The sequence below is a fragment of the Saccoglossus kowalevskii genome, chromosome 14 (assembly GCF_978046115.1).
Source record: "Saccoglossus kowalevskii chromosome 14, keSacKowa6.1, whole genome shotgun sequence".
In the NCBI taxonomy this organism is placed as follows: domain Eukaryota; kingdom Metazoa; phylum Hemichordata; class Enteropneusta; family Harrimaniidae; genus Saccoglossus; species Saccoglossus kowalevskii.
The window spans coordinates 9797953-9818092 of NC_140654.1; the positions used below are offsets into that span (position 1 = coordinate 9797953).

At 33.7% G+C, this 20140-nt stretch overlaps 3 protein-coding genes across 3 annotated transcripts in view; 2 read left to right on the forward strand and 1 right to left on the reverse strand.

Moving 5' to 3' along the window:
• The first annotated feature begins 146 nt into the window (after positions 1-146).
• Positions 147-20140, forward strand: part of LOC102807918 (DNA repair protein Ku80-like) — a 40234-nt gene continuing 20240 nt past the window's right edge. The window contains exons 1-8 of the mRNA XM_085507637.1: positions 147-195; positions 1583-1696; positions 3379-3562; positions 4114-4285; positions 5193-5366; positions 7863-7977; positions 8604-8745; positions 9127-9239. Coding sequence (XP_085363763.1) covers positions 178-195; positions 1583-1696; positions 3379-3562; positions 4114-4285; positions 5193-5366; positions 7863-7977; positions 8604-8745; positions 9127-9239 — 1032 coding nt within the window. The 5' untranslated portion in view covers positions 147-177. The remainder of the gene's footprint in view (positions 196-1582; positions 1697-3378; positions 3563-4113; positions 4286-5192; positions 5367-7862; positions 7978-8603; positions 8746-9126; positions 9240-20140) is intronic.
• On the forward strand, positions 11862-16581 carry LOC146734445 (uncharacterized). The gene is made up of 5 exons (XM_085508197.1): positions 11862-12236; positions 12877-12954; positions 13194-13268; positions 13642-13922; positions 15131-16581. The coding sequence occupies exons 1-5, from the start codon at positions 11954-11956 to the stop codon at positions 15890-15892; spliced, it is 1479 nt and encodes a 492-aa protein (XP_085364323.1). The 5' UTR covers positions 11862-11953; the 3' UTR covers positions 15893-16581.
• Positions 16808-17723, reverse strand: LOC146734446 (uncharacterized). Its single transcript, XM_085507887.1, has 2 exons — positions 17594-17723; positions 16808-17263 (listed from the first exon to the last, which is right to left on the reverse strand). Exons 1-2 carry the CDS (start codon positions 17634-17636, stop codon positions 16956-16958), a joined length of 351 nt encoding a protein of 116 aa, XP_085364013.1. The 5' UTR covers positions 17637-17723; the 3' UTR covers positions 16808-16955.

The following is a 20140-nucleotide window of genomic DNA, read 5'->3' on the forward strand; positions in this document are numbered from 1 at the left end:
TGATTAAGCATAGAAGTTACAATATTGTTAGAGAAATGGTTTTTGAAAACAAATTTGTGAATACAGGCTGTAACTATTCAAAAATTAACTGTAGTTAGCATCGAAAGTAGGTTTCGTTTTGATGATTTTTCTGTATGCCTATGAGGGCGCTCAAATCTCAGGTTTTGAACCATCAACATGGCGGGTGACGGAAAGGTGAGTCGACTTCAAAATACATGCGAGTGACAAATTAATGATTGAGGTTACAGTTGTCATGGGAATATTGGTGAGCATAGCTGCGATGTGGATATTTGATTTGGGTGTTAGTTATGCTTGTAGACCAAATTTAAACGTCGTTCACTTTCTACTCAAACGCGAGAAATTTTCACATGTAAAACGCTGCAAGCACTTTTTTAATCGCCTTTTTAGTTATATGCACTGCATTACCTGTCTTCATTTGCTGTGACCGATTGCATATAAATGTCAAACAGACAGAACTATAGCAGTTGACCAGGCTATTCAGTAACGTGGGTTTGTCGGCGGTACCTTCCTCGCCTTTGACCTTTCGTGACCTTGTTGACACTTGACGCTGCGTGGGATAATAGGTATCGCGTGGAATTCAAAACAAATCCAATTCAAAACAAATAAAAACAATTGTGTAAAATGCCGTTATTTAGTATTTACTCTGTGGAGACATTCTGGATGAGAATATATGTGGTGATTATGTTGCTATGGATATCATCATTTTAATGCAAAGAATAGTTTACATCAATTGTTGGTCACTACAGGGAGCTGTAAGTCTCATCCCTGGTCACTCCTAAAATATCATATTCCTACATGCACTATAATTTTTTTCTGTAAAGTTGTCTATGGTTGAAAAGAGTTCAATATTCAATGATTATTGCACACTTATTTCTTTTCATGATGATTCAATGTAACAAAAACAATGCAGTCATTTCTCTTCTCCATATGCAATGTGTGTAAAATACTTTATTTTAGCTGGAATTAATTTTCGCTGAAAAGATTTTTTGGGTATTTTGTATGGAATTTATTTTCACTGATTTTTGATGAGTTGAATGTAAAATATAGGAAAAAGGTATATTCGCTGGATTTTATAGCGAAAATTAATTCCAAGTGGAAATAAAGTATTTTACAGTACATTGTTTTATGCAACTGCATCACAGTCCCTCTATGCAAACGCAGGCTGTGCAATAATTGGTACTAGATTGACATCACAGCGTTTTGCAACTAACCTGCCTACTCACTTTAATGTTGTTTGGGTATTCGTAGTGTTTTGGGTTGTAGTACATACAACAGTTACCAGTGGTCTCCCAGGTGGCTCAGCCTTGCCAGTGATTTGAATATCACCTTTGACATTTCCACCATTTGTTGTCAAAGAGGCAGACCACTGATCTCATCATTAGTAGTTAATTGTGTGTTTTAGATTAGTAATAAATCCCACTACTGTACCCAAACACCGTCTCTGTGTGAGTGCTTTTGTGCTGTCCTCCCTCCTTAGCAAACCCAGATTTAATTCTCCAATATTAAATTTCAAGTAATTTGAATCCATTCGATGAATTAATATTCTTTTTCTTTATTACAGGAAGCTATTGTAATATGTCTTGATGTTGGTCCATCCATGAACCAGGCACCAGATGGACAAGAAACTTGTCTGGAAACATCTATCAAAGCAATATCTAGAATCCTACAGAGGAAGGTTTGTATTGGAACAGTAAAAAGTTTTTTCTATTGTTTTTCACAAGGCATTGAAATTTGATAAAAGTGGCAGGGTTTAAAATCGGTGTTTGGCTCGGGCAATCATTTTTGTTATGGGACAACCAAATTTTGAAACTAGTTGCCCAACAATTTTTTTTTTATTAATCATTTATATTATACGCAATGACTACTTTGAAACTAAAAAAAAATATATACAAGAACAAAATAACACATAAACTACCTTTGCAGCTAGTGCGTCTGTATGTATGTGTTTGTGTATGTTTCACTGATATCTAAAGAACCACTTATAGGATTTCAATGAAACTGATGCTGATGTGCATATTTGATTACCTAATTTGCATGATATTATTTACATGATATTATTTACCTAATTTGCATGATAATTCATCAATTTAGCTGTTTGATGACTGTTCCATTGATATCTAAAAAACATACCATACTCATCTGACTTGGCACCCAGGGTACTCAGCTCAAAAAATTGTGACATTTTTTGTTCACCATGTGCCAGATTAGGGTGAACAGTACATCTTTTTTATTAGTGAAATAAAAATTGTGAAATGAGTTGCATCGTTATTGATTTTCACGACACATTCACAATAAAGAGACAGAAATGATCACATTTTATTTCATTATTTACATACCATCAGAATGTAAGGTATAAAATTGATAGGGTCTGTGGGGAAACGATCATTATCTTCCTGGGGCAGCTCTTGGGTAATTCATAGACCTGATCAGTTTAATGTTGAAAAAACATGTATATTGATTTTCTAAATATTATTTTCTAATTTTTGACATCTCAAAAAATCAGATTTAAATTGAACATGCGGTAGAATAGTCAGGCAAGTTGGCATAGGTGGTGCCCCGACTGCTGCGATCGCAACAGTCCAGGGCGCCATCTACCCCAACTTGTCAGGATAGAGGTAGAGGTTCTCTGGAATAAACTAGAGTGAGAACCATAGATGTAGAATGAAATTTATTTTCTATACATATTATAATCTTCAATAATGTGGATCACATTGTTTCCATGTTGTGTAGCTTCTTGTTTGAAAGGTTAATCTTACATTTTTAATTAATTTTCAATATGTCTCAGCACACAGTTCTTTCTAAGTTTTCTTGAATAAAAAAATACTTTATTCGTATTTATTGTAGTTTTGATGCATTAAAAAGTGCAGTCAGGATTATACATAATTCATAAATTTCCATTAATTAGTGGTAGTAAAAGTAATTGTTTTCCAGTGCGTGAACTAATAATAGAATAATTAATCCAAATTATTCTTTCATGTGCACAGAGTACTTTTTGATGGAATAAATATTGATTAATTTTTTCTGGATAAAGTACACGCATAGGGATTGGTGGGGCAGCTTTGTACACAGTACTCAATCATGCCCAAAAATAATTATGCGACTACAAATTGATGCCAAAGATGAATATTCAGAAAACCAGTTATTTCAACAACAAAATTACAAATTTATCTTTTGAAAATAAATTGGTTGTGCAAATTAATAGAGACCGTTGATTGATTGACTTTTTACGGTTGTCAGCCGGGATAATGATGGCGGTGCTGATGAGAACCCAGCATGCTTTCCAGCATGCTTTGCACTGTCATATTCATTCAGATTCTTTCTCTAACTACATTTCTAAAAAACATTTCTGTTTTCTAGGTATTTGCTGATTCCAAAGACGAAGTAGGATTGGTATTATTTGGTACGTCAGAGACTGCTAACGACCTAGCCGAGGGTGAAGAATACCAGAATATAACAGTAGCTAAACCGTTGGGACTTGCTACCATCAGTTTATTAGAATATGTTGTCAAAGATATACAACCCAGCAATATATCCGCAGATTGTATCCTTAAAACATGTTGTTTGAACTTTTGTTCACCCCTGTTTTTAAATTCTTCCATCCAATTGTAATTTATTTTCATGATTCAGACTGTGTTAATGTTTCTACTGGAATTTATTTTTGCTGAAAGGACTTTTGTGTGTTCTGTATGGAATTTATTTTCACTGATTTTAGACAAGTTGAAGGTAAAATATAGGAAAAAAGTATATTCGCAGGATTTTATTTTCACTGAATCATTCCTTCAGCGAAAATAGCGAAAATTAATTCCAAGTGAAAATAAAGTATTTTTAAAATGGGTATATTACTCCCAGACTTACAGCGTTTTGATGACGTGAACGTTTATCTGGGTTGTCTTGGTAGTTAAATCAAACAACATAATAAATATCAAGGTCAAGTGCATCTGGTGATCTGTTTCAGTGGTAACCAACTTCTTAGCATCTCAAAAACTCGGCACATAAATATCTTCATTTAAATATTATGCCTGCACTTGGGTTATTCTGATTTGCTCATGAACTTTATTTCTATAATTGTGGTGACCTTGACTATGTACTCAGTTGTTGATGCTTTGGTTGTATCAATGGATTTAATGGAAAAGTCGATTCGGGGTAAGAAATTTGGTTCAAATCGAATCGTTGTCTTCTCTAATCTTGGTGGTGAGTTCACTGATGACAAACTTGATGCTATTATAAATGGTCTGAAGTCACTGGAAACTGAAATTAATCTCATGTAAGTATAGCTAAATAACTATTTACCACACTTTTATTGTCTGGGTAAGTCATCTAATCCACCATTTTGTTCAACCTAGTTCATATCTAGTCATGTTATAATCACTAAAATAGTCCAAATAACTATTTACCACACTTTTATTGTCTGAGTAAGTCATCAAATCCACCATTTTGTTCATGTTCATATCTCGTCATGTTATAATCACTAAAATAGTCCAAATAACTATTTACCACACTTCAAGACTTGCATTGTCTGAGTAAGTCGTTGAATGTACCATTTTGTTTATTCTAGTTCATATCTAGTCATTTTATAATCACTAATTTAAAAATAGTCAAAATATCTATTTACCACGCATTGTCTGAGTACCGGTAAGTCACCAAATTCACCATTTTGTTCATACTTGCTGGTTGGATTACAATTAATTTAGTTGGTAAAAAATTAAACAAGAACACTGGCAATTATATACTAGTATTGTTCGCAATACCAATGTTTTGTTGGACACTAATTCAAAACATTTATTGAGACAGTATTACCATTAACTTATAAAATGTTCTTGTCATAACTCATCAGCTCGAATGAACAGCTATAGTAGTAAATTATGTCACAAACATCTGTGAATAACTTTGAGTTGAATAACTTTTTTCATATTTTATTTGCCGAAACACATCTCCCAAAAATCAAATTATTTTTATTTATTCTGGTTTTCACACATCACATGAAAAATAGGGGTCTGTGAATACTTTACTGGAACTGTTTTTGAGGATAACTAGAAGTTGATTAGTGGTTTTGTTTTTGTGTTTTGTGCTCAGTAATTTACAGTGATCCGGTGCAATATTTGGGTATGTACAAAAACAGATTCATAGATACATATCACATGTGATATGGTTTATTATTCTTTTTTCATCAGTGGTCCTGACATGGACGGCAATGATAATGATAATGATGGTGGTGCTGATGAGAACCATGCTGGTGGAGCCTCCAATATGCCAAGTAGAAAAGAGAAAACTCCGCAACAGAGAGCTGGAGAAGCTTTAATGTCCCATATTCTTGAAGCAACTGATGGATCCTGTTATTCATTCAGGTAAAACCATGTAAACAAGCCATGCATGGCACAGTACCCGTTAGTTATCGAATTTAAGATATATAGTTTTGTTTATAGTAATATAGTTGTCATAATATACACATGTCAGGAATATGATTATGATTTTTTAACATTAAAATAATTTACATCTTGTATCTTAACAGCATTAATTAAAACGAAATCGGCCATTTTGAGTACATCTATAACATAATGTATAGTGATTATATAAAATAAAGAAGCGTATTCATTAAAACAAAATGGCCACCAATCAACCATTTTAAATCTAATCTGAAAAATAAAATAACGTGCATCAGGAACTCATGATGTCGAATGTATGTACCAAGTTTGAACAAAATCCATCTATAAATGCCAGAAATGCTTGATATTTGATGATATTTTATCACAAAAATGGCCGCCATTTGGGCATTTTGAATCAGAACGTGATTGCATATGTATTACATTATGTATGATGTATGTGTGAAGTTATTGTTATCTTTAATTATATAATAATATTGCTGCTAACAAAAATACATTTATTCACAAAAAAATGATTCAGCAATCTTCCAAAATTATTTATTCATGATCTAATTAAGGAAGAATTATGTTACGCAATTTTTCATTCTTGTATGGAATTCAGAGAACAAATATTTGAAAAATCATTAGTTGCACTTTTTTGAAAAAATTACTTTTTGAGTACAAACAAATGTGAACACATACTGTAAAACCATTTTATTATTACTGACATTTAATTTCATTATTTTTTAAGTTATTTACTTACCATACTCGACCGCGTTAGCGCCCAAGGGCCTCAACTTGGAAAATCATGATTTTTTAGGGGTGCGCACTTACCTGGCACCCCCCTCGAAAAAGAGTGCAAATGAAAATTTTGATTCATCATGTGACAAATTACGTCAATGAGGGAAAATCAAATTACGAAATTAGTTGCGTCGTCATTTTCACAATGAAGAAACAGAAATGATCACAAAAAATATGCACATTTTATTACAATATTAATTATGTACCACCAGAATTTACGAAATTAAAAACATTAGAGTCTGTTGGAACACAGTCTTCATCAAAATTCTCATCATTATTTCCACTGACGAAGGTGTTGGATCGTACGCAAACTCTTGAAGAAAATCACTTTCCGCCATGATGCATTTGCAGATTTGGCCTGCAGCAGCGTCCTTTGACCTAATGGGTCAAGTTGGTTATTAACCAATCAGAATGCTGTATTGTACTGACGCAATTCTTTGGAAATTCCCGAAGACTTTCCGGTAACGCAATGCAGAAGTGAATTATTGATGTCAAAGTACGATCTGTTAGAATTGATTTCAGTGAATAAACTTGGTTTTTCCAAAAAACTAGTAACTAGCCATTTTTGAGAGGTAAAGTGAATATGGCATGAAATATTTACCGCATTTTACTTGTATTAACAGGTCATTGTTGAAGCGTAGTTTACACTCTGTTACCGTGGTCTACGCATTCACAACATATTCACATGTGTGACCCCAAATATAAAAATTGCGCAAAAGTGGGGGGGGGGGCGCTTGCTTGGGCATGGGCACTAACGCGGTCGAGTACGGTATTAGCGAAAACAAGTAATGCATTACAGTATGGGCAAACATATTGTAATGTACAATATATGCGTATAAAACTTTCTGGCTATTTGCATCCTGTTATGGCAATTATGTGATTTACAGGGCTAGAAGTTGAGAGGGCATCCATTTTCAATATTTATAAAATGGCCATATCATCCATGCATAGGAATAATATAAAGAGTATCAAAAAGTAACCAAGGCAAACTCGTTGGGCGTCAAAGCTACATGTGTGCCTCGGTGAAGCTCCTTAAAATTTGTTATAGAAGCCACATAAAAATTTAGAACCAAAAATACACTAATGCTCATGTTTGTTGTCTTGTATCATTTCAATATAATTTGGGTCTTGAAAAATGAAGCAATTGGCAAATAAGTATACAGCTCATGTCCCATTCAATGATGTGGTTACTAATTTTTCTGAAACCAGTGCAAATTGCATAGACTTCAGATTGTATGCAAATTAGAATTCATTACAACCAATCAGAATATTCAGAGCAAACATGTGACCAAAAAGCAACACTTCTGAAAGGCTGAAAATCTAAATTTTTATATTAAAATTAAAAATATTTTTGCTATTTTGCATAATTATTGTGTTTAACACATGTGTTAACAGTTTGGCCATGTGTTAAGGAAATAATAAACATTTTAGTTTGTTAATAATTTTAAGTAGACTACTGTGGAATACTTGAATTTATTTTCGCTATTTTCGCTGAAGGGATGATTCCGTGAAAATAAAATCCAGCGATAGACTTTTTTTCCTATATTTCACATTCAACTCGCCAAAAATCAGTGAAAATATATTCCACAAAGAACGCCAAAAAAACCTTTTCAGCGAAAATTATTTCCAGCGAAAATAAAGTATTCGACAGTAGTTGAATTGTTATTTGTTGCTTTCCAGTGAAGCATTACCTGCACTGGCCTTCTTTCAAGCAAGAACAACAAAACAAGTGACATGGAAGTGTAAACTGGAAATTGGTGATGATTTAAAAATACCAGCATGTGGATATTACAAGGTAATTATCATATGTGGACATGAAATACTGGGTTCGTATACAGTCTGGAATTCCAGAAATGTACCGGAATTTCAAAAATCACATTTCCATGCATTGAAAAAACTTGGAATTTGGCTTTTAAAAATATCCTAGAAACCACAACCACTTTCTTAAATTTTATAAAAAACACTTTTTTTTTACTGTATATTTATTGAAATCATACGAGTGATCGTCCGTCATCAACTTGTTACTTTTTCGACTTTTCCTTGAAAAATTACAAGCCTGATTGCTTTGATACTTGGTGTATATGTAAATTGGGTAAACTTCTTTTAGATTTGTTCATATTATAGTATATATATAATTCTCTAATTTGGTGAATATTTTTGTCATTTTTGGTAAAAACTGATATTTTTGAGTTGTTGAAAAATGCAAGAATTCTTGCATTGTTAGTTATAGGGCATTCAACAGTATATCATACTTCTAGTGTTGTGTGTTTTTTTTGCACAAGATCTGTGGCTCCTTGTCTCGCAGACGACTCAAAGTTTGAATACTTTGTTGAATATTTTTTGTTGGTACTTTCCAGTAAAGCTCATGAAGAAAAAACTAAAATCTTTTTATTTCAAAATATTTATCTTTACATTAACTAGGTAAAAGAAGGTAAAATGCCTCGTGGATGGGGAAGTACTTACATGAAAACAGCCGGCAAGGAATTTTCCATAAAATATGCACGGTCCTATCATTTAAATAACGATGAAGAAACTGAGATTGATCAAGAAGATCTTGTTAAAGGTGGTGATTTTTTTTTTCAGATAAGATTTCTAAGTCTGATTTAATATTAAAACAGGTACCGAAACAAACTGATCATGAAAACTGCTATCTCCTTATCGATTTTCTTTGGAATATTCTTAGCCGTGTATTTAATTCAGAAAAATCTGGGACGGCTTATATTGCAGGGTTTCCCTGGGATCAAAACATGTTAATTTCAACAAGAAACAATGTCTCAAGTTAGTGGTGCAGCTTCTATTAGATCTGCAGCCTCAATTATGATTTTTACGGTAGTATTTCTAGTATTAGTAGTAGTATGCTATCATCAAGACTGACTCATATCTGAATGTGTTCTTGTGGGCAAGGTTTCCATAAATTAACTATGTTATTATCTTTTTATGTCAGGATATCGCTATGGTAGTGATATTATACCAATGTCAAAAGAAGATTTGGACAATATGGCGTATAAACCTGGAAATAAATGTTTCAAAGTACTTGGATTTACAAAACTTGAAAATGTGAGTACAGTGGTATTTGTGTATCTTTTACTGTGTTTTATGGGTATTATGTTCTTGTACTCAATTTTGTTTCTAAAAACTTTTTGGTAATGTATAATTGATTGCAATGAAATAACTGTTTGTTTTAACCCCTTGACGCCATTGTCAACTTTGGGCACCATCTACAAAATTATTTATACAGTCTGCTTCTCTCCACATGAAATCTTTTGATCAAAAACTAAAAGCAATATATGAAATTGTCTGTATGATTCAAAAAGATGATGAAATTTAAAGAAAAGTTTTATAAAATGTGAAAATATTTGCACTAAATTTTGGGTGGACAAAATATCTGGTACTCACAGTGTTAAAAGCCCCATGTATGGACTATGTTATTTTACAGTATGTACTAATTTTGTTTTTTAGCTGCACTGTCGACTTTGTTGAGTGGAGCTTATATGAGTGATTGTTCGTCGGCGTTCAAGTCAACTTTTTACTTGTTAGACTTCTTCTTGAAAACTAAAAGCTTATTGCTTTGATACTTAGTGTATATATACCTTGGGCAGACCTCTCTTTGATTTGTTCATTTCGTGATGCTATCCTTAATCCTCTAATTTTGAAAAATATTTTTGTAATTTTTAGTAAAATGTGATATTTCCGACTTCTTGTTACAATCGTTTTCACTAAACATTGGACAATCAGATTGTGGTAAATGTTGATACATCAGAGCAAGTACCTAATGAAATTGCCACTGATTTTATCACTACTAATCAAAACATTATAACTGTAGCCTAAACATTTTTAATACAAATATGTATACCTGTCTGAGTCCAAGGCGCCATTCTCTCTTTTATTGTTTGCGCAAGACATTTGGGTTTTTTAGCGTGAACAGTGTGAATTCTGACCAGCATTGCTGATTTACAATTGGACAATGACTGAATATCTTTTCAAGCTACATTTTACTAATTACACTGAGGAGAGAATTGTTCCCATCTATGTTAAAGAAGACGAGTTTATGTGCATGTCATATCAAAATTTTGTTGACTATCTATGCGAACAGATTGCTTTGTTAAGGCGAATGCAGGCTATTCGTCTGCAAATCATATAAAATGAAATACAAGTGAGTATATATTGTCTTAATACTGGTACAAGTTGACTTCCATTTCAGTTCGTATTGACCAGTTTTTGGCGGAAAGCAAATCACACTTTCTCTATCAAAAATTTGACATGCCAGGGCGTGATGTGACCAATGGCGTCTGCTATAGCAAACTCAGTAAATCTATAGGAAAATTCCTGATTTCCCCCCAAATACGATTTTATAGACCGAAAACATTGTTCACAGATATTATACTGGGGATCGTATGGTGGTTGAAAAATTAGGTGCACTCCTTGCTGTTGTAATAAATGTTCCAAATTAGGTTCGACAATCCTGGCGTGATGAAAACCACAATTATCCTTGATTGCACAATATCCCGGTGCCAAACAACGATTTCCAACGTGGTCTTCTACATTGACTGCTTCAAAGAAAAAGTTCATCATTTCTATAGCATTGGAAGGTCCAACAATGATATCAGATTGTTCGACACCAAATATACTTGTAAGCAGGTTTATTGTGTAATTAATATTAGACGCAAACCGCTGTATTTCTGTCGCCGGTGTACCAATTTCTGCATGCCCGTAACGCCGGTTTCCAGTAGTACGAATGACAGACGCCTCGTCAAACCAGTGCAGCTGTTCTGGTCTAAAATCAGAAATGTTGCAATTACAAGATCGTAGGAAGCAAAAAATACTAGTATTTGGTCCGGCCATCCATCGAGGTCCGAGGCGTATGTTGACGTGGGCCTAAGGACCACGTCTGCTAGGGGGCGTGCAGAAGTGGTTTGGCCATAGTCGGTATCGCCATTGCGGTTCCTACGGCCTTGAATTATAGGTTTTAACTTTTTCCTCGTCATGTTTAGGTGGTGAATAAGTCCCCGGTAAACCATGGATGAACTGGAGTCATCGTGGCACACATTATCTTGGCGTAACTTTGACTGAATTTCACGCCGATAAATACTAGGTTGTCGCCGTTTATAAAATTCATTATGCTGTAAATGCCAGTCAAGCATGTTATGTTACATGTTTTCGTCCGTGCTTCCCAGCTGAAACATCACCGCTAGTAATAAGTTTAGTGCATATATTATTCGCAGTACTTTTTGACACCCTAGTTTGTTGTGCAAATTGACTACACGACAGCCAATTTAAATAAAGTTCAACAATTTTCTGTCGTACACTAAATTGTGTGTCGAATTATGAGACTGCATTTTGTCACCAAATTACATGTACTCCCGACTTTCCCGCGTTATATGCTCTGGGTGTCTGGACACACACAAACGTAACATTTTATGTAAATGAGTTGAGTACAGACAGTTATACATTGTATCAAACATGTTTAGGCTACAGTTATAATGTTTTGATTAGTAGGGATAAAATCAGTGGCAATTTCATTAGGTACTTGCTCTGATCACAGTCCCTCAACACCCGGTTAGGAAACGCTACGGATTCGAACGGCACAATGCGTGTTTCGCGTTCGTACAGTTCGGATGCCCTCAGCCTGTTACTTTTTGCATTAGCATAAAATTAGCATAAGATATGACATCATTTGAATTTCAGCGCATGCGTATATGTTTTGTTTTGATTCACTTTATCGTCTGGCAAATTCACTTCCTGATTAGAATAATTTTTATAATTACAACGCAATGTGGCAAAAACACGACGATTTCGTCGATTTTGATGACAGTAACATCGATTGGTGCGATATTTTAGAAGAACCAGGAGACCATGGTTCTGCGGGAGCTGACGAGAAGTCTCAGGCTGTTGAATCGCTGTTAACACCGATGGCTACGGGGTCGACTTCAAGTTCAACCCGCAGGTCAAAAAAGCTCAACTTTGTTTATGTATGCCCTTTTTGCGAAAAAAAGTACAAGAGTGCAAGTGGATTTCGTGGGCATGTGAAGAGTGTCCACAACCAGGATATAAAAGGTATGTTTTATTAATTCTCATCACAACAATTCCCTCAAGTTGTTCGTAATTTTAGCGTGTGTGTCATCCAGTTCGTTCAACGTTGTATGTGGAAAATTAATGATGATCTCTCGGTCTGTTGTCATTTATATTGAATGTTCGAAAGTACCTAAACTAAACCCATATTTTTTACGAACGCCAAATATAAAACAAAAAATCTGTTTCAAAAATTGTAGATGGTGTGAATTTGTTTCTGAACAGAAAATGTACTGTCGATACATCACTAAACAGGTATTGACATCGTATCCATTTGTTTCCAACATGGTTGATGGTGCGAATTTGTTTTTACTAGTACATAGATAAAATCGCACTTTCATTGTATTCGCGCTTGTACTGTCTGGGCATCCCTGAACAACATGAACACGTTTTTTTTTTAAATCGTGAAACAAGTTTTGCCACTTATGGCAAATTTTTTGAAAAACTATTCAGTGAATTCACCAAATTTTATATATACCCATAGATAAGTCAGTTCTTAGCATACTGATAGTTTTTGTTATTTCTATCACTAAACGGCTGTTTTTTATCAATCCTGCAATGCCTAATTTCTTATGTGATAATTACACAATTTAAATATGAACATATTTTTATATACTTTTGACAGCATCTCCCTACAAATGTAAAGTTGGAGAAACGGAGGAGGTCAGCCCAATCAGACAAGAGGCTACAAAACATAATTATGGTGAGTTGTTTATTTATCAAAACTTACAAGTCTTCTGCCAGGGTTACCTCCAGTCTTGTTTTTTTTCTAGGGTACTACTAGCCCCCACCCACAAATCTGTTAACTCTAAAAAGATTATAATGCGCAATACCCCCCCTCCCAAAGTAAAGAAGAAAAACTATACTGTGAAATTAAAGTTTTTAAGATGTGTAGGCTGTTTATAAAATTATATTAATATCAGCTATATTTTTTATCTGCAGATACTGGCAAGCAGCAACCAACAAACACGTCTGGTGGTTCAGAACCTGCAACAGCACTGCTATCCCCCCAAAAAGGTGAGAACTAATTATTTCCGTCAATCAGTATTCAATGGCTGTAGTTAAATAATACACATTTACAACTATGAATTGTATGAACAATGTCAGTGTCAAAATTGTTGGACAATATAAACCTTACGATAATTTAATATTAAGATAGAAATTTCTACTGACAGAGTTACTTAATATGGTGGGGAATACAATGAATTTTTAAATGCCTTTTGTTTCCTTTAACCAATTTGATTGTTTAGCCAGAAAACAATTATCTAAAATTTTGGCAACTTGTATGTGTGACAAGTGCAGAATAAACACTTTTATTTAACTAAAATCAGTAATAATTTATAATAATTTTGTTTTATTATTATTAATACATGGACATTTTTTTTTTTAGGTTTTTACCAACCCAATAGGAAAATAACCATCACTCATCTCGAAGACAACATGCAAATGTACATTTTGAATGTATTAGAGCATGTTGCCAGTGATAAAAATTTAAATTTTGATGGCAGTATTCATGGCCAAAAAGTATCAACGTTGGCAGGCATTATTGCTGAAGCGTTACAAAAAAATGGTAGTTTGGATGGCAACATTTTGCTTGAGCTGGCTCATCAAATTTGGAAGGCGATAACCTCAGGTGATGTTATGAAAGTCTATTCTTCCCACAATGAAGAGGTTTGGCACACCTTTTTAGCTCCGCTGTCGACTTTGTCGAGCGGAGCTTATCATATGAGTGATTGTCCGTCGTCGTCGTCCGTCGTCGTCGTCCGTGTCAATGTTTTACTTTTTCGACTTCTTTTTGAAAACTACAAGCCTGAATGCTTTGATACTTGGTGTATATGTACCTTGGGTAGACCTCTCTCAGATTTGTTCATTTCATGATGATATCTTCAATTCTCTAATTTTGGTGAATATTTTTGTCATTTTTAGTAAAAAGTGATATTTTCGACTTCTTGTTGAAAACCGCAAGTGCAATTGCTTTGATATTACATATATAGGTACTACATGTGGACCTCTCTCAGATTTGTTCATTTTGTAATGATATCTTTAATTCTCTAATTTTGGTGAATATTTTTGTCATTTTTGGTAAAAAGTGATATTTTCGACTTCTTGTTGAAAACCGCAAGTCCAATTGCTTTGATATTTACATATATAGGTACTACATGTCGACCTCTCTCAGATTTGTTCATTTTGTAATGATATCTTCAATTCTCTAATTTTGGTGAATATTTTTGTAATTTTTGGTAAAAAGTGATATTTTCGACCTCTTGTTGAAAACCGCAAGTCCAATTGCTTTGATATTACATATATAGGTACTACATGTGGACCTCTCTCAGATTTGTTCATTTTGTAATGATATCTTTAATTCTCTAATTTTGGTGAATATTTTTGTAATTTTTGGTAAAAAGTGATATTTTCGACTTCTTGTTGAAAACCGCAAGTCCAATTGCTTTGATATTACATATATAGGTACTACATGTGGACCTCTCTCAGATTTGTTCATTTTGTAATGATATCTTTAATTCTCTAATTTCGGTGAATATTTTTGTAATTTTTGGTAAAAAGTGATATTTTCGACTTCTTGTTGAAAACCGCAAGTCCAATTGCTTTGATATTACATATATAGGTACTACATGTGGACCTTTCTCAGATTTGTTCATTTCATGATGATATCTTTAATTCTCTAATTTTGATGAATATTTTTGTAATTTTTGGTAAAAAGTGATATTTTCGACTTCTTGTTGAAAACCGCAAGTCCAATTGCTTTGATATATTATACATATAGGTACTACATGTGGACCTCTCTCAGATTTGTTCATTTTCTAATGATATCTTCTGTTCTTTAATTGCCATGTGCATTGCTAACAGCGGAGCTATCTCAGCCGACAGGCTGCTTGTTTAATTTGTGGATTAATGAAACTACAACCAAAAGATTGTCTGACAATTTCAAAATTATTTGTAATGATAGTGCAGAACAAGAAAGTATTTTCCTGCTGACAAGGATGGTACTGTTTAAACTTATGGCAGAGGTGAGACTGACGTGCAATGCAGAACATAATGCTGCAACACCCAAATCAACAACTGAAATGTTGGCAGAAGAAAGGGAAGCATTGCGCTATTTTGCTGGGTATGTACCATATAAGTTGTTGAAGAAACTGCAGCAGAAAAAATCAGATCAAAGTGGACTCATAAATTTACTAAATAAAATGAAAGAAGATGAGCAACAGCGAAATGGTGGTAGTATGGCCAACACAAAGCAATGGCTTCACCAGCAGGACCGGGGTGGTCTGTTTCATGTAAACGACTCCACATTCCTATTCTTCCAGGAGGTAGAAATTGTGTGCAAAAAGCATCTCAGAATTGCAGAGATTAATGATGGCAAAAATATACATGAACTGATTTTCAAAGACATTCAGTCTAATAGAAAAATTCAGTCTTTATGGTCATGCATTACAAGAAGTGCTGACAATGACGAGATGTCATCTTCACTAGCAACTATGATTGTGAAGCTGTATGTTCAAGTTAGGTGTTTTTCATTTTGCAAGAGTATTGTTGAACTTTTCAAAACTTCAAGAAACAAACATGTGAAAGGTTCAAAAGGGCTCAGAAAAACACTGAGATGTACTGAAACTAAGGGACAGTGACTGAACAGCCAAAAAAAGAAAAATACTGTAAAATACTTTATTTTTGGTGGGGGAATTATTCAGTGAAAATAAAAACCAGTGAATATACTGATACCTTTTTACCAGTCCCTGTAATTTTACATTCAACTTGTCAAAAAATCATGAAAATAAATTCCATACAAAACACCTGAAAAGTGTTTTTAGTAAAAATTAACTCCAGCGAAAATAAAGTACTTTACAGTAGATTTTTTCACAATAATTTTGACATCATTTTTGTAATATAATGCAAGTTATTTATTCCACACATACCATTAAGAAAACTTAACAATTTACATTGTAATTTTTTTTACAGTAGATGTGTTTTTACAATAAATTTGCTATCATTTTTGTATTATATGCAAGTTATTAATTCCACTGATGTCATTAATAAAACTTAACCAATTCCATTGACATTGTAAAAATATTTAATTACATTAAAATAAAAAAAAATGTGATACACACTAGTTTTGTATTCAACCCTTTCGGTGCTACCATTTTCATGCCAACATTTTTTTCCCAATTTTATTCCTGACCAAAATAGAGATAGGTGGCAGTAATAGGGACAAACTCAGATTTTTCTTTAAAATTCATTTTCTGTGTGCATTTTGTTGCTTGTTGTGAGTTATTTATTCCACTTTAATTCATTAATAAAACTAAAATACTTATAATGATTAAGTGGTTATTCATTTATTTATACATCAAAATAAAGAAAATGTCATTTTCACTAGTATTTCTAACAAGTTTTGGATTTGACCCTTTCACTGTATTTTTTTTTTCAAAAATCTATTTAGGACTAAAACAGTAAGCTAGTTTACGTGGGAGAAATTTGGTAGATTTTTTAAAAATCAATCTTTTGCAAAGGGTAGGTAACCCATAGATTTTTTACACTCATTTTATGTGTGAAATTGTGACATTTTTTTTTTCTTGCTGTTGATAAATATATTTACAATGCTGAAATATTTATTTACATAAAAACATTTCCTGCCCTGGTTCTTTTTTCAAGAGTTGTTTTGTCAATATTGTACCTGTCCCAAAACAAACCCAATCACAATACAGAGTTCTCATTTCCTGTCCTAGATCTTTTTCGAAGAGGGGTGTTGTCAATAATTTCTTCAAGAACTCTTTTATGTCGACCAGTGTTTCCTGTAACGCACTGAAGGTGATGCGATTTCTGTAGTCTGATTGCGTTCTCTTGGTACCCAAATGCTTGTACATTTGGATCATTATTAGCACCACCACGATGTCTGTGATTACTAAAATGTGCCTCCAATGGGTCTTGACAAAGTTTCTCACTCAAAAAATATTGCACTCCATGATTTAAAAGATACTTTGTTGTTTCCACAAATGATTTAACTGAAAAATATGAAACAAAACATTGTGGATATTGATTTCTGAGGCATCAGGTTAGTATCAGATTCAATTGTGGAAATGGCAAATACAGGACCGTGAGCAGACAAAACCTGGCAACAGAGCCCTTTGATTGTTTGTAGCCTGTTAGTTAAGGCAATTTGAAATTATATTTTTTAGTATTTTAACAAAGAATGTGTAGAAGAAATTGAAAATTTATGATGAAATTGGTCACCATGGACCTTTTCTTATTGCAGCTGTTACAATATTAGAAACCTAACACACAAAAGCAGATACATAATGTTAATTACATGTATAATGTTACTGTAGGCTTACCTGTCATCTTTAAACCCTCCATTGTTTGTCTGCTTATAAACATGGCACTTCTCTGAGGTTTGGTAAAATTTCCAGGCCGCTGGGAAATCTTCTCCTCCCAACTAGTAAAATAATTTAAAAAATCCTGCTCAAGCCACTGTAAAAAAGCATGAACAAATTATATTTATAAGGTTATATTTACTCTTTGTTAAGAAAAACAAGCAGGTAAATGTCAGCAACATTTTTTTTGGTTTTTCATCAACTACTGGATAACGTAACTGCAACAGACAAAATGTTGTGAGGTGTGATTTTTTTTAAATTTTTTTTTTAATTTTTTTCATAAATAATGACGGTATAACGTTGAGTTCGTTAAATCGTAATGAAATTTAAATCTCACCTTAAGTCGTGGGTCATTTACATTTCTATAGGGTGCAAGATTAGGTTTTTTCTTTCTTAGATATTCTTCTTTGCATCTAACGTTCAAACAATCAAAAAATTTGTCCATATATCGCACAAATTTGGCAGTCTCTCTAGCATCAGGTGGTCCATATGTCTCTATAGCATTGGCCACAGTTTCACTCAGCACCTGTGAAGAGTAGAAAGTTCTAATAGTAAATGCTGTTACCGGTAGTTAAATTTATGACTTTATTATTTTTTTATCAGAAGGGCACCTGCTTGCATAAATATTAAATTAGTCTGCACAGAATCTGAGATGGTGGTTTGTATTTTGTGCAAGGAAAATGCAAATGTACTTGAACATACAGGTACATTTTTTTCATTCACCTAGCTTTCACATATGTAACAGGGGTCCTGGTCTCACAACAAGCTGGTGTTCTGTCATTGATGAAGAATTTTTATCAAATTTTGCAAATGATACTCTATCATACAAACACTGGCAAATATTTGAATAACATACATACCTGAGCAGCAAGATTAACTCTCATAATTGAGAATGATGTAATGTTGATATGATCATATCCAATTTTATGGAGTAGATGGATGTCTCTGGTCTGGTCATCAATCACTAATTTCGACAGATGACGCCATAATATAGGATTTCCATTCTGTTAAAAATGTAACACTCATGAATATTCCATTAACATGAATAACTGACAGGAAAATTTATATTTGGCTAGTTCACAATTTTTTTTATAAAATACATGTATGACACAATGTTTGAAATAGCACATCAAAACATGTAGATTAGTTAAGCGATGGTTTAAAAATGTTAATACATACCCATAAACTTCTAGACTTTCTGTGTGACTCTGAATTAGCCCAACAATTCCTAGTGGTCTTGATTAAATGTGGTACATCAGATACAAAATATATATATCTTCCATCAAAAGCAAAGGGGTTTTTGCACTTGAATACTAAACTATCTCTTGGTGCACCTAAGACTCTGTGCATCCTATAAAATTTCCTATTCCAGGATGCACCATCACTGGTGGACACGAGAACATGCAAACCACAAGATACTTCAAGATAACTTATAGTATTCCAGATAATAGGGAATAGATGATCAGCTCTACAACTATCTGTTGGATGATAAGACACACTCATCTGGAAATTTGATGCCAAATCACGAACCATAAGTACCAGAATATGACTAGCAAGTTCGGGCCCTTTAGTATTTTTACAATTGCCATATTTCTCTAGTTTTGCCAACTCATTATTGATATGACCAAGATTGATAAAACCAACTAACTCTCCAGTATATTTATCATACACAAGATCTTGTTTTATTTTCAGTTCATCGTGAAGAAGTGCTACATACTTAACAGCATTAGTTTTGCCATTCACTTCAGATACTAGTTCTTTTAGTACATGATGATTGATACCTGGTTCAGGCTTTATGTAGTTGGAATAATCTCTTAATGTTCTCTGACTTGGCAACTTTACAAATCCAGAGTTCTTCAGTGCTTCATATGCTGTTGATGACTTAAACCTCAGAAATAAACACCAACGAATAATAGTTGGATGCCAACGCATCTGACGACTGTCAGCACATCTTGCATGTTTTAACTGCTCTTCCCAGAATAAGCGTTGGAAACTGTCCTCTGGAAAGCATTTAATCACTTCACCACAGTTGTCTTCCATTATTGATTTGAAATCACTCTGCAATGATTTTTCAACAAAAACACCATCATCACTTATCAATCGCTTTACAGTTCTATCCAATGTCCTTTTCAGTGCAATCTTTTCTTTCTGTAAATTTACAGCCCTTTATTTTAACTGTACTTTGTCAAGATATCGAAGGTTAACTCTACTGTCTGTTTGAATTTTACATACTTGGTCTTGGCTCTTTCTTCTTGACAACAAAGATCTGAGGTTGTTGCGATATGAGGAACACTTAGTACATCTTATTTTATCGGCAATGAGTAGACAATCAGTTGTCCGTATAGTTGAGTGGTAGACTTTCCCATCTTTTGCTTTGGCATGCAAATCCTCTTCAATATATGCAGACACATCTTTTTCACAAGAAAATGAAAAAGCCTTCACAATCTCCCCACCTCGACTCAGCAGCAACTCTATAAATGATGGGTCTGTATTACCCATGCATATATT

Coding starts and splice junctions, on each gene's coding strand:
- LOC146734445 (XM_085508197.1), top strand. CDS start 11,954: ATGTGGCAAAAACACGACGATTTCGTCGATTTTGATGACAGTAACATC. Junction 12,955..13,193: donor GGCTACAAAACATAATTATG/GTGAGTTGTTTA, acceptor TTTTATCTGCAG/ATACTGGCAAGCAGCAACCA. Junction 13,923..15,130: donor ATTCTTCCCACAATGAAGAG/GTTTGGCACACC, acceptor GAGCTATCTCAG/CCGACAGGCTGCTTGTTTAA.
- LOC146734446 (XM_085507887.1), bottom strand. CDS start 17,636: ATGTTTATAAGCAGACAAACAATGGAGGGTTTAAAGATGACAG. Junction 17,264..17,593: donor GGAGGGTTTAAAGATGACAG/GTAAGCCTACAG, acceptor CATATTTTTCAG/TTAAATCATTTGTGGAAACA.